The sequence below is a fragment of the Megalopta genalis genome, chromosome 2 (assembly GCF_051020955.1).
Source record: "Megalopta genalis isolate 19385.01 chromosome 2, iyMegGena1_principal, whole genome shotgun sequence".
Taxonomy (NCBI): Eukaryota; Metazoa; Arthropoda; class Insecta; order Hymenoptera; family Halictidae; genus Megalopta; species Megalopta genalis.
The window spans coordinates 12,595,652-12,607,281 of record NC_135014.1 but is presented as its reverse complement, the minus strand read 5'-3'; the positions used below and the strand labels follow the sequence as shown (position 1 = coordinate 12,607,281).

General features: G+C 37.8%; 1 protein-coding gene across 19 annotated transcripts in view; it reads left to right on the top strand.

The window, feature by feature from the left end:
• Positions 1-11,630, top strand: part of LOC117227218 (uncharacterized) — a 286,153-nt gene that overhangs the window by 267,135 nt on the left and 7,388 nt on the right. For 11 of the 19 annotated variants that reach the window (XM_076518516.1, XM_076518502.1, XM_076518501.1 and 8 more), the window contains 4 exons: positions 1,164-1,190; positions 2,621-2,674; positions 5,330-5,356; positions 8,353-8,379. In XM_076518516.1, the coding sequence (XP_076374631.1) occupies positions 1,164-1,190; positions 2,621-2,674; positions 5,330-5,356; positions 8,353-8,379 (135 nt within the window). The remainder of the gene's footprint in view (positions 1-1,163; positions 1,191-2,620; positions 2,675-5,329; positions 5,357-8,352; positions 8,380-11,630) is intronic. The other 8 variants (XM_076518515.1, XM_076518506.1, XM_076518508.1 and 5 more) reach the window with 7 other exon arrangements.

Genomic DNA, 11,630 nt, shown 5'->3' with positions numbered 1-11,630 from the left:
CACTTTGTTTAACCACGAACGAACGCGAACTCGCTCTCTGCTCCTTCCGCGAACAATCGATTCTAACACGACCGACAACAAGAACAACCGAAAAGAGAGAAATTAACAGACGTGTTGATTTGCTGTAACCACAACGATAAATAACACAGTTGATTGCCGGTACGTCCTGCGCCATCGTTTTGTTCGTTGTACATTATTACATTCTTCCGCGTGTTTCTTCGGGCTCGATCGAGAGCTCCCTTTCTTTCTCTTCTCCCTTTTGCCTAACACGCCCCTTCGGTTGTACTTCTGCCTCGCTCGTCGGCCGTTTCTTTCCATCCGTCGGGGCATTCGCCGGGAGACGAGTCATCGTAGTCTCGTAGCTTGTAAAATCAGCCAGAAATTTGCAGTTTTTATGCATTTCAGTACATATTTTAATGAAGGAAGTATGCGATATTTGAGATTGAAGAACAATGCTTTTCCAAAAAGCGACGAATTCGGTGAGAACAAAGAGAAGCAGAACAGTTCATTATACAAAATAGAGCACTTCATTACACAGAAAAATTCGACGCAAAATGAAATGAAATAAATAGTAAATTTTTATTTTAATTTAAACAATATTTATAAATCGCGTATGATAAATGATTCAATCAGTACAATGAATATTGTATATAATTATTTTTAAAGCGACCTTTGCAGGCCTGATTATAATTATGAAACCCTGACGAATCAGTCTTTTGCTCTAAAATGTCTTTTGCTGAATAAACAAAAATACACGTCATCTCTTTCAATACGATCTCGAACATATTTCATTCGTTATCATGTCAACTCCTAAGTATAAAATCTGAAAATTCGGCGACGGTTTTCTAGTTACGAGACGAATCGCACTATCAATGAGAAAAGATATGTATACATACATAATCAGATTACATATGTATAGTTGCATATAAAGATTTCGTTCAGCGTCGATCAGAGTTTCCGTAGAGAAAACGCAGAGCCTGGCAGGATACAATGTCGCTGCGAATGACGATGTAGAGGGCGTCTAACGAACATTCCTCAGTAATACGAACATGACTATTGAAAAAAAAAGATAATGATAATAACAATAAAAAACCGGCGTACTCGATACCAATTAATCGTCAGGTGATAACAACGAATCTGACACGGTTTCCTCTACCTTTCAGGGTACAGCAGGATTAGACGGCATGAAGGTGAGCAATCCTCGGGGCGACCCGTTTAATCGTACCTCTTATATTTACGAAATTCGGATCGGCCATTTCTACGCTCCACCCGTTGAGCTCGTACTTCGGGCGTAGATTAGAAACTGGCTGAGAGTTTCACGGTATATTATTGCCGCGACCGATACTAGCCCTGGCGAACGGTGCTCGGTCGAACGCTTCGAACCGGCTGGAAACGAACTAAAAACTGGCCGGAAACAATTTCACTGGTCGGTCAATTTCAAAAATTGGCCGAAAGCCGGATCAGACGCGGCTAGTCATTTAGGGGAGCGCCGAGTGGTTTGCTAACTTATTCTGTGTTGACAGCAGGTTACTCGACGCTTTATCTAGCGGTAGTTTTCTTATAGTTTTTTTGAAGTCGAAGATCAACTGTTCGGAGCTTAAAAATTATGCAAAAGCTACTGTAATCTCATCCTTGATCAATTAAGTTATTCAGATTAACGTTTATGTGACAAGTTTTTTTGAAACTGTTTAGAAGAAAATTATCCAGCTTCTTAGAGTAGTTCAATTGTTGAAAAGCCTGTTAATAGGCTTCCGGTAAATAAAGTGTTAAATAATTTACGCGAACACTAATCAAGTAATAATTTAGTCGACACTTCTCTAGGCATGCTACTCTATTGAATCGGCCTTAAAAGCTGGCTAAAAAAGCGGCTGTAGACCTTTTAAAAACTCTCTAAAGCTGGCTAAAAGGTTTCTAAAAACTGGCCAAAAGCTTTCTAAAACTTGATCGAATAATTTTTAAAAACTGGCTCTGAAAAATTGCAAATCGTACCACGAGAGGAGAATCCAGTATTCTCTAAATTACCGGTCGAATTTCGAGTTCGTCGAGTGACAGTTACGATAGAGGTAGTACATATTCTCATAATGTCTTCACAATATTGTATTTCAATCTTATTTTACAGCAACAGCTTAATTTTCCATATATTGTATAATTTTCCATTAAATTCCATTTTGACTATCTCATACATTAGCAAAAAGTAAAATACAATAAATCGTTCATCTAGAATCATGTGCTGATCTGTAATATAATGTTTTTGCACTTTTTATTTGTCGTCTATCGTGATCCCGATAATAATCCTGATAATAAAGTGCAATAAAAATTATAAAAATATTTTTCGTTGAATTTTTTATAAAATAAATATATATATATATGTTTATATATATGTTATTCTGTTCTAAATGCATCAAATTTGCAATTTAATGATAATAAACGAAAGTCTCTGTTGTTTCGCTATTATTTGCTATCATGTATCTCGGCTCTCTCAAATATTGCAGTGTTCCGTAGCTGTAAAATATCGCTCCGCGTTTAGGTAGTTTCATGTCATCGTACTCGACCATGAACTGTTTGTCAGAGCTAGTATCATATGCAGTGCAGTATTCGTTATGATCGTTCGTATTTACAGGGTGCACAAGGGGAACCAGGCGCGAAGGGAGAAGTAGGGGAATCTGGACTACCTGTGAGTGTTCTACGCTATTGAAAAATTATTGTACGCAATCGTTTCGGAAAATAAGTTATCAACGCTGTAACGTTCTATTCGATGAAATCAACATATAATTACATTTTATTTGGTACCCTTTAATTTTTATACTACTTTTTATACTAAATACTTGTTCGATTTTCCGATAAAAAGTTTGATGTCATTTTAACAATTCCTTCAACGATTAATGTAACGAGTAAATATATCGCTGTTCCATTGTTATTGCAAATTCAAATGAAGCTTGAAGAAACCGTTGATTTATTTTGCGAAGCGAAAAGAATATCAAGTAAATATATATATAATTATATAATACGCAATGCAATTAAAAAGAACGAGCATATTGAACTGTTTATTACCACGATTGCATTTCAAATGAATTCTTCAAAATAAATTAACACTCGGACGGCGGGGCTCGGGTCCACTCAGACCCAGGGAATAAATATTGTCATTCGACTATCTGCTTTTCGACGGTTCGCTGAAATTTTCTCACGTTTCGTTATGGTTTATAAAAGAACTGTTCAGATAGAGTGCGTTGAAAAATACAGTCGAAGAAACGACGAAGGATCCTGAGAACCGACATCGCTGCCACGATTTTTCTTCGAAATTTCGACTCGCGAAACAACTTGCTCGATGATTGTCCGAACGAAAATCGTGAAAACGATACGTCGATGTATCTAATTTCTCGCCGCATTTGAAATTCATCAAATTTGTAACGAACCGATGGAGCCGGGCATTCGCGTTGCCATACATACTCTTTTGCACGGCGTCAGACAATTCTCGTTCGCACTACAACCAGAACTCCGTTGAATATAAATTCCTTTTCCAATTCGCATCGGCGGTATAGAGTAACGAAATCATACTCGCCGTCGCAGCACGAAAATTCCACCGTGTGGAAATCGAATCACCATCGCTTCAAATGTATCGACGGTTTTTTAGGAGCAAAAGTTTTACGTACCGTTCTGTCCGTACGTCGGCGGAAACAATGTACAAAAATTTTTCGGCGGTGCAATGTTTCTCGATCGCTTCGAAAATCCGATACGCTCTAGTTAACGTTTAAAAGAGAACGCTGTCGAAGCTTACGGTTAAACATTTGTATAAACGTGGTTCCAGGGACTAGTTTGTAATCAACGGAACTGTCGATTGTGCGTGCGAACATGCGAACGGCTCGCCTAGAATATTATTATGCGAGACACTAAATAGGAAATTAATTAAATTTCGAGATCTTATAATGTTCGACTATTAGAGGCTGTCATGGATGAAATTTCGATTCGTGCGAATTTTATACGAAATTCTGGATGCTGTTGAATCTTTATATCATTTTTATATATTTTTTTTCTGATTATTTTATCGTCTGCAAATTCTCACGGAAATGCACGATAAAATGAATACGAAGCATCGCTTCAAATTCAGCCATTCTTCGGCCTGCTATCGATCGGAACTTATCGATTTCCGGACACGATTTCGAATTTTTCTTCCAACCAAAATGAGTCTATCACGAAGTACGCTCTCCCAGCTTTAATTCGGGCTCCCGCAAGTTCGAAGGCATCGACGAGAACGTGTTCTAAAATCGATTCAAACTTTCGAACATTTCTCATTAGCATAGAGCCATTTTTCTGCGGGTTAACGATCGTTATTTTGTCACATTTTGTCACGTGATTCCATAATTTCTTTTTAAGCGGAATGAACGTATTGTTAAGCCCGTTCTTTCGGCTTCAATTTGAGCCGTCAGATATTCGAAAACGTTTGAAACGAATGCAAATTTCGAGAGAATAGAAACGAATAAAAAATTCAAGCGAATGAAAAAGAATAAATATTTGAAAGGGGAATAGAACGAAATAAAAAAGGACAAAGCATAACGAAGAACAACAATTTGAAAAGAACAAAACAGAATAAAAATTCGAAAACCGTATAAGAACGCGCGCTAAAATCGATTCGAAGCAAATCTATGATCAAATTTAGACGAATTTAGTTCGCCATTTGCGACCCCGTTTCAAAATTTCTTCTCAACTAAAATACACCCGCCATTAACACGTTGAGTGCCGCGTCAGTCACATATAGCTGACACTAATTTTTAACTAGGTTATAACGTTCATTTTTAATACAACACACTGACCAAATTGAACGTTACTAGAATTTTTATTATACAAAAGTGTTACACTAAAATATTGTGGACATTTTTAAAGATCCATCACTAACAAAAAATATATATCTATTACTTTATACTTATTACTATTATTATTTACTGTTTTAATTAGTAGCGTCCAGAACAGATTCTTCAAGAATAGCCTTGGCAGTCAACATGTTCACGTGTTCAACTATGTTTTTCCGTCTTTAATTCGAGGCCGGAAGATTTGCGAAAAAGAAAAAGATTCGAGAAAGCGCCCCAAATCGATGGAAAACGAAGCGAACGATCCCCTAAATTAGAATCGAGTTGTAGACGTGACAGAAAGTTTGCTCGCGACGATATTTCATGGCAGCCTTTAACGTCGAATGTTCTCTCGCAAATCGACGTCCTCGGTAGAACTTCGAGCGTCTCCGATCGTTAAGGATTTGCGTAGAAAACGATATTCCGTCCGGCTCGAATTCGATTATACTGCTGTCGAGATGCCAACGATGTATTCTGTTTGTCCCCAGGGTACTGATGGAATTCCTGGCAAGGAGGTATAGTGGCATTCGATTATCGCTCGTCCCTTGGTGTGACTGCGACACACAGTCTAACCAACCCGGGGTAACGACGATACATCTGCCTGATCTACCCCGGGAACTGCTCCGAAATTCATCTCTTTACTTCTTTCGCATGAAACCGGAGGGAACGGAACTGTGTACCGCGTCCCTCTCCCCCTCCTAACACCCGGGACACTATCTAAACTTTCCCGTAGAGTTCGATGTCCCTATTAACACTCGGACAGCGGGGTGCGGGTCCATTCCGACCCGGAGTATACGGTAGCGGACGATAGATTAAGACGGGAAAGAAAGGAATTGGTAAAATGCACTCTGGCTGCAGGTCTTCGGAACGTTCGCGAAAGACGCGCGAAATCGGGACAATTTGTTAAACGGTGTACAGTAATGTCTTCCTAACTGACGCTTAGATTGTGCAGAAAAATGGACAATTTGGGAACAGGAGATACGATTATTCCAGCTCTGCACCATGTTTTTATAATCGTTGACAATCGGTAACTATAAAAGCAAGTCCCAAGGCTCGAATTCGCAAGGCTCCTCTTCCCAAATTGTCCATTTTTGTGGTCAATCTGAGCGTCAATTAGGGAGACATTACTGTATATGGAAAACACGAGATTTCGTAGATCCACGGGAAAAAAGTATTCGAACATTTGTTAAAATGCGATCACTTTCTTGAAAACCGTTTTCCAAATTCGCTGCTGCTGTGAATTCTCTTCAATTTTCCTTCAGCGTGTAAACGAAAAATGGCCAATTTGGGAAGAGGAGGTGCTGATTATTCGAGCCTCGCGGCTCGTTTTTATGGTTACCAATTGTCGACAGTTTGTCGATTTTTGTTTAAAAGCCGAAGGAAAATTGGAGAGAATTTACTGCACTTGGAATGATCGGAGAGAATTGAAACTCTCGTTTTTGAACTTTTTTATCTGTGCCGATAACAAAAATTTTAATTATCGTTATAAGCTGCGATGAAAAAGTTAATACGAGTAATAACGAAATTAAGAGAAATTATTTCGGTCATTGTACGACAAAACTAGTCACTGTAACGTCTCCAAAAAATTCGAGTCATTTAGTCCAGTTTCGAGAAAGATATATGCATGATGTTTTTTATTAAATGATATACTTTATAAAAATGTATAGAGAAAGTGTGTAAAAAAAACAAACAATTTTTACAATTACAGTAACTTGCATGCTTCTCAAAGAGATTGCAACGACCAGCTGGTTAAAAAGTGTTCGAATACGTTTTCCAGGAGCTGTAGAATATTTGCATCGTAACATCCTCACACCTCCTGTGTCCTAACAAAGTTTGGCTCACTGAATACAGTAGAGGCTCGATTACCCCGAGTAATCAAGGAAACACGAGTGTTCGAATAACGGAACAGTTACATCGTGAAAAAAAAAGCTAGAACAAATCTTTACCTAAATAACGTTTCCCGTGAATCCTTCTAGCTCGATTTAGAGAAAAGATTCAGACGAAAAGAAAGAACGAACGAAATCGGTAAAATGCGCTCTGGTTGCAAATCACGTATCATAATCACTTGGAAGAAACACGATGGAACATCATCGATTGAATTCCGATACGATCGAACGAGTCTTGTTTTTTCGATTTTAGATACTCAGGTACGGACTTCTTACGTGGTCTTCGTGCACTTAATTGAAAATGTTGCAACTGCCTTCGAGCTGTTCCAACATCGGTTTGTAAATGCTGCAGCTGCGATATCAGTCGCAAAATTAAAACGATCCTTTGCGCGGAAACGACGGATCCGGGGACCCCGTATTCTCGGTTGTTGTTCGCAGTCTGCCACTTTTTAGTCGATCAGAATGAGAAGGTCGGTCTTCGATCTGTTAACCGCGACGGAATATATCGCTGCATCGGAAATGTTTGATGTTTACGTGTTTTCTAGATATTCTGTCAAAATATTCCGTAAAATATTCTGTCATATTAAATGATTGACGAGTGACAAGCGATTCTTTTATTACTTTGAACGCGATAATGAAACTTCTCACTGCGAAGAAAAAAGTCCCCATTTTGTGAAACGAGCTGCACAAAAGTTAATTCCGAATTAACTGATTAATAATTGATAAATAATTGATAAATAATTGATAAATAATTGCTAAATAATAGATAAATAATTGATAAGTAATTGCTAAATAATTGATAAGTAGTTGCTAAGTAATTGATAAGTGATTCGAAAATCATTGCTAAATAATTGACACTTAAATGGTAAATAATTGATACTTAAATCGTAAATAATTAATGAACAATTAATGAATAATTTGATGAATGATTGACAAATATACCCAAGCATACTCAGCTATATTATTGCCAAGAACGTCCGCCGTTCGAGTGTTAAAACGTGCTTAGAAAATGGTTTCGATTATTAACACTCTGCTCGATGCCCTTGCAGTTTATATAAACGCATTCGATTCGATGCACACAGACACATTGGTACTGCGGTTTTTCTCAATTCTGGCTATTTTATTATCGTTCCTGAAGGATCCTGCCGAGACGGTTATGTCAAGTATCACATTGATGCATATGAAACGTCCGATTTTTAAACGAATAGTAAAAACATCTGATATATAAATATATATATATATATATCATTATTTATTCATTATTTTATCAAATAATATAAATATACATATACATATACAGCTCAATCTCTAACCTTAACACCAGAATTCCCGAGCCCTAATCGAGACTAACGTATACATATTGCTTGATAAAAATGGCAAAATTAGATCTACCGATTATTTACAAAATCGTAGTACTGAAATAGCTCAAATTGAGGAAAGCCACTAAAGTAAACGATTATCCAGACACGATTCCTCAACGTCACTATAAAACAGTCGTGTGTGCTTTTGTCAACCGAGATGTCTGCGATCGTTAAGAATTTGCGTAGAAAACGACACCCCGTTCGGCTCGAATTCGATTATACAGCTGTGGAAATGCCAAAACGATGTATTCTGTTTGTCCCCAGGGTACGGCTGGAATTCCTGGCATGGAGGTATAGTGGCATTCGATTATCGCTCGTTCCTTGGTGTGACTGCGACGCAGTCTAACCAACCCGGGGTAACGACGATACATCTGCCTGATCTACCCCGGGAACTGCTCCGAAATTCATCTCTTTTACTTCTTTCGCATGAAACCGGAGGGAACGGGACTCCGTGTACCGCGCCCCTCCCTCCCACCCTCCTTACTCACACCCGGGACACTATCTAAACTTTCCTGTAGAGTTCGATGTCCCTGTTAACACTCGGACGGCGGGCTGCGGGTCCATATCGACCCGGAGTTTACGGTGGCGGACTATAGGTTAAGACGGGAAAGAAAGGAATTCGGAAAATGCGCGAATTCGGTTGCGAGTCTTCGGAACGTTCGCGAAAGATGCACGAAATTGCAACAATTTGTTAAACGATATAATAGAAAAGACGAGATTTAGCATAATAACAGGAAAAAATTATTCGCATTTTTTTTTTTAATGTAATAACTTTCTTGAAATATTTTTTAATTTTGCCGTTGCTTGGAATGATCGAAACAATTTTTTTAAACGTATCGTTTTTGAATATTTTTTTCTCTGTGCCAGTAACGAAAATTCGAGAACACAATAGCGAAGACAAGATTTACTATAGTGCAACCAATTCTTAGATAGCATCAGATAGCATTTTTTTATACACGGTTTTCATTTAACTTCGTGCTATAAGGATAAATTCGATTTCACGCGATTTCGTACAATTTAGCTCGAGATTACTTTAAAAAAGGAAACGAATGTGGAACGTTTTGACCCTGCGTGACAGAGGAGGGGTTAAATAAGTATTTCAGAGCTCATTGCGTTGTCTGGAAACATCGAGACATCGAACAATAGTATGAATGTTCAACGAGAACACTTTCGAGTTGCAACGAAATCGATGATAATCTCCTGGAAAGCGTTCCACAATAGGTACAATAAATTCTCTCTAATTGACGCTCAGCTTGTACACAAAAAAATGGACAATTTATAAAGAGGAGATACAATTATTCGAGCTTTGCATCTCATTCTTATAATTACCGATTGCCGATAATTATAAAAACGAGCCGCAAGACTCAATCTGATTTTAGCAAAATCAACACTTTTGCGCAATCTGTGAGCGTCAATTAGAGAGAATTTACTGTACTCTTGCCTCACAGTTTTAGTTCGTTAAAGAGCTAGAACAAATTTTTACCGATTTGCATAGTAAATACTGTCTCTTGTGAATCATCTTAAACTGATCTGCTATTTACAGTAGCGAACGAAAGATCAAAACGAAAAGAAAGAAAGAAGGAAATCGGTAAAATGCACTCCAGTTGCAAATCTTCTCCGGATAATCTCCTTCCATCGTATCGCGATCACTTGGAAGAGATGCGATTGAACTTCGATTCGTCTGAGAACAATACTTTTCGTCAATCCATTTGTCTTGTCCAACATTCACGAGCTAAAACAGACGCTCACTTTTCAATTTTAGGCACTCGGGTGTTGGTTTCTTGCTCTTCGTTGGTCTTCGTGCTTTTAATTGACAATATTGCAACCGTCTCCTAACTGTTCCAACAGTCCCCTAACTGTTCCAACATTGATTTGTAAATCATTGCTTAAACAGATCCCAGCTGCGATATCAGCAGCAGAACAAAAACGATCCTTGGCGCACAAACGACGGATGCCAGGATCCATCTTCTCGGTTGTTTCTCGTAGTCCGCCGCTTTTTAGTCGAACAGAATAGAGACCAGTCGTTAAAAGTGTATACCACGTTTGCTTCCAAGCGGTTTCTGATCCGTTAACGATGGTTGCTGGTTCAGCAAATCGATAAATAATTCGTCCGCCGTTCGAGTGTTAAAACGTACTTACAAAGGGACTTCGATTCGGTGCACGCAGACACAATGGGTTTAGTGGTTTTTCTCAATTCCGGCTATTTTGCTAGCGTTTTTTTAACGTTCTACAGTGATAATGATTCTTACGACGATTGACGACGTTGATTAGCATTCTCTCGTTTCTTTGATTTTCTTCTTGATTTCTATTTCTTAATCTAGTTTCTATCTCTTCAGTTTTTATCTCTATTTTTTAATTTAATTTCTATTTTTTAATTCATCGTACCTTTCATGTTTTTTCTATTTATTCTAGTCTTATTTTTTGTTACTTTCGCGATCTCGTACTGCGTTATTTTCCATTATTTTCTCCATTGTTTTGATCGATTTAATCATCTCGACTTATTGTCTTCCTTTAATTTTATCATTTTTTTTGTCTTTTCTTCTTTTCGATATGCTACTTCTGCGACATGTTGCCATAATCATCGTAACACGAGGACTTTCCTCCGTTGATCAAAATAAATTATTATTACAATTATCCGAATGTTTTATTCGGGCATACAAAATTAATGTAAATCGAATTCAGCAAATATTAATCTCGAGAAGTAATTTAATGACGAATTCACGATTGAAAAAAAGGATTGTACCAAAACAGAAGTTACACTAAAAAAGAAGAACAATCTAGTGAAGCATTAAAATAGCTCAAATTGAGAAGAGCCGCTAAAGTAAATAATTATCCAGATCACGATTCTCGATATCAGGGAAAAAAACACTCGTCTGTTAGCTGATGGTGGCTTAACTGTGTCATAACTGTATTCAGTCTTATCGAAACAGTGTTAACAAAGCATAGTACAAGGTCATTCGATATCAAGAACGCTTCAAGCCATAATTCTTTCGTTACACAAATTGCCATGCTCTCGACCATCAAGGATTACGCTAATAATAGAGTTTTCAACAATCACGAATCACATTACTCTGTTCGAATGTTATCGAACTTATTGTCAATACGTTCAATACTCGCACATACACGTACATAAAAATAAACTGAGAACGTGATGTACTAATTTCAGTATAAGATAGAAGATTCGGTATTAAAATCATTACAATGATTACGAGAACAAATAAAATGATGCTATGGCTCGTTCGCGTTGAAATTGATGAAAATGTTTATTTTGCATGAAAGTCTGCGGTTTAATCATGGTACTACCGAGAACTTTTAGGCTCGCCGAGCGATACGCGTGCATTATATCGAATTGACGTGAATGTATTTTGAGCGGTGATCAATACAGCCCTAAGAGGGTCAACGTCAATTTGGTAATTCCGATAATCGATGGGCCAAGATGTCGGCATTAGTCGAAATTCGATTTCAACGTGATCCGCATAATTAACCAGGGAGCCGCTTTAATTCGTATATATCTCAATAAATATGTGATCGTAAAAGGAATA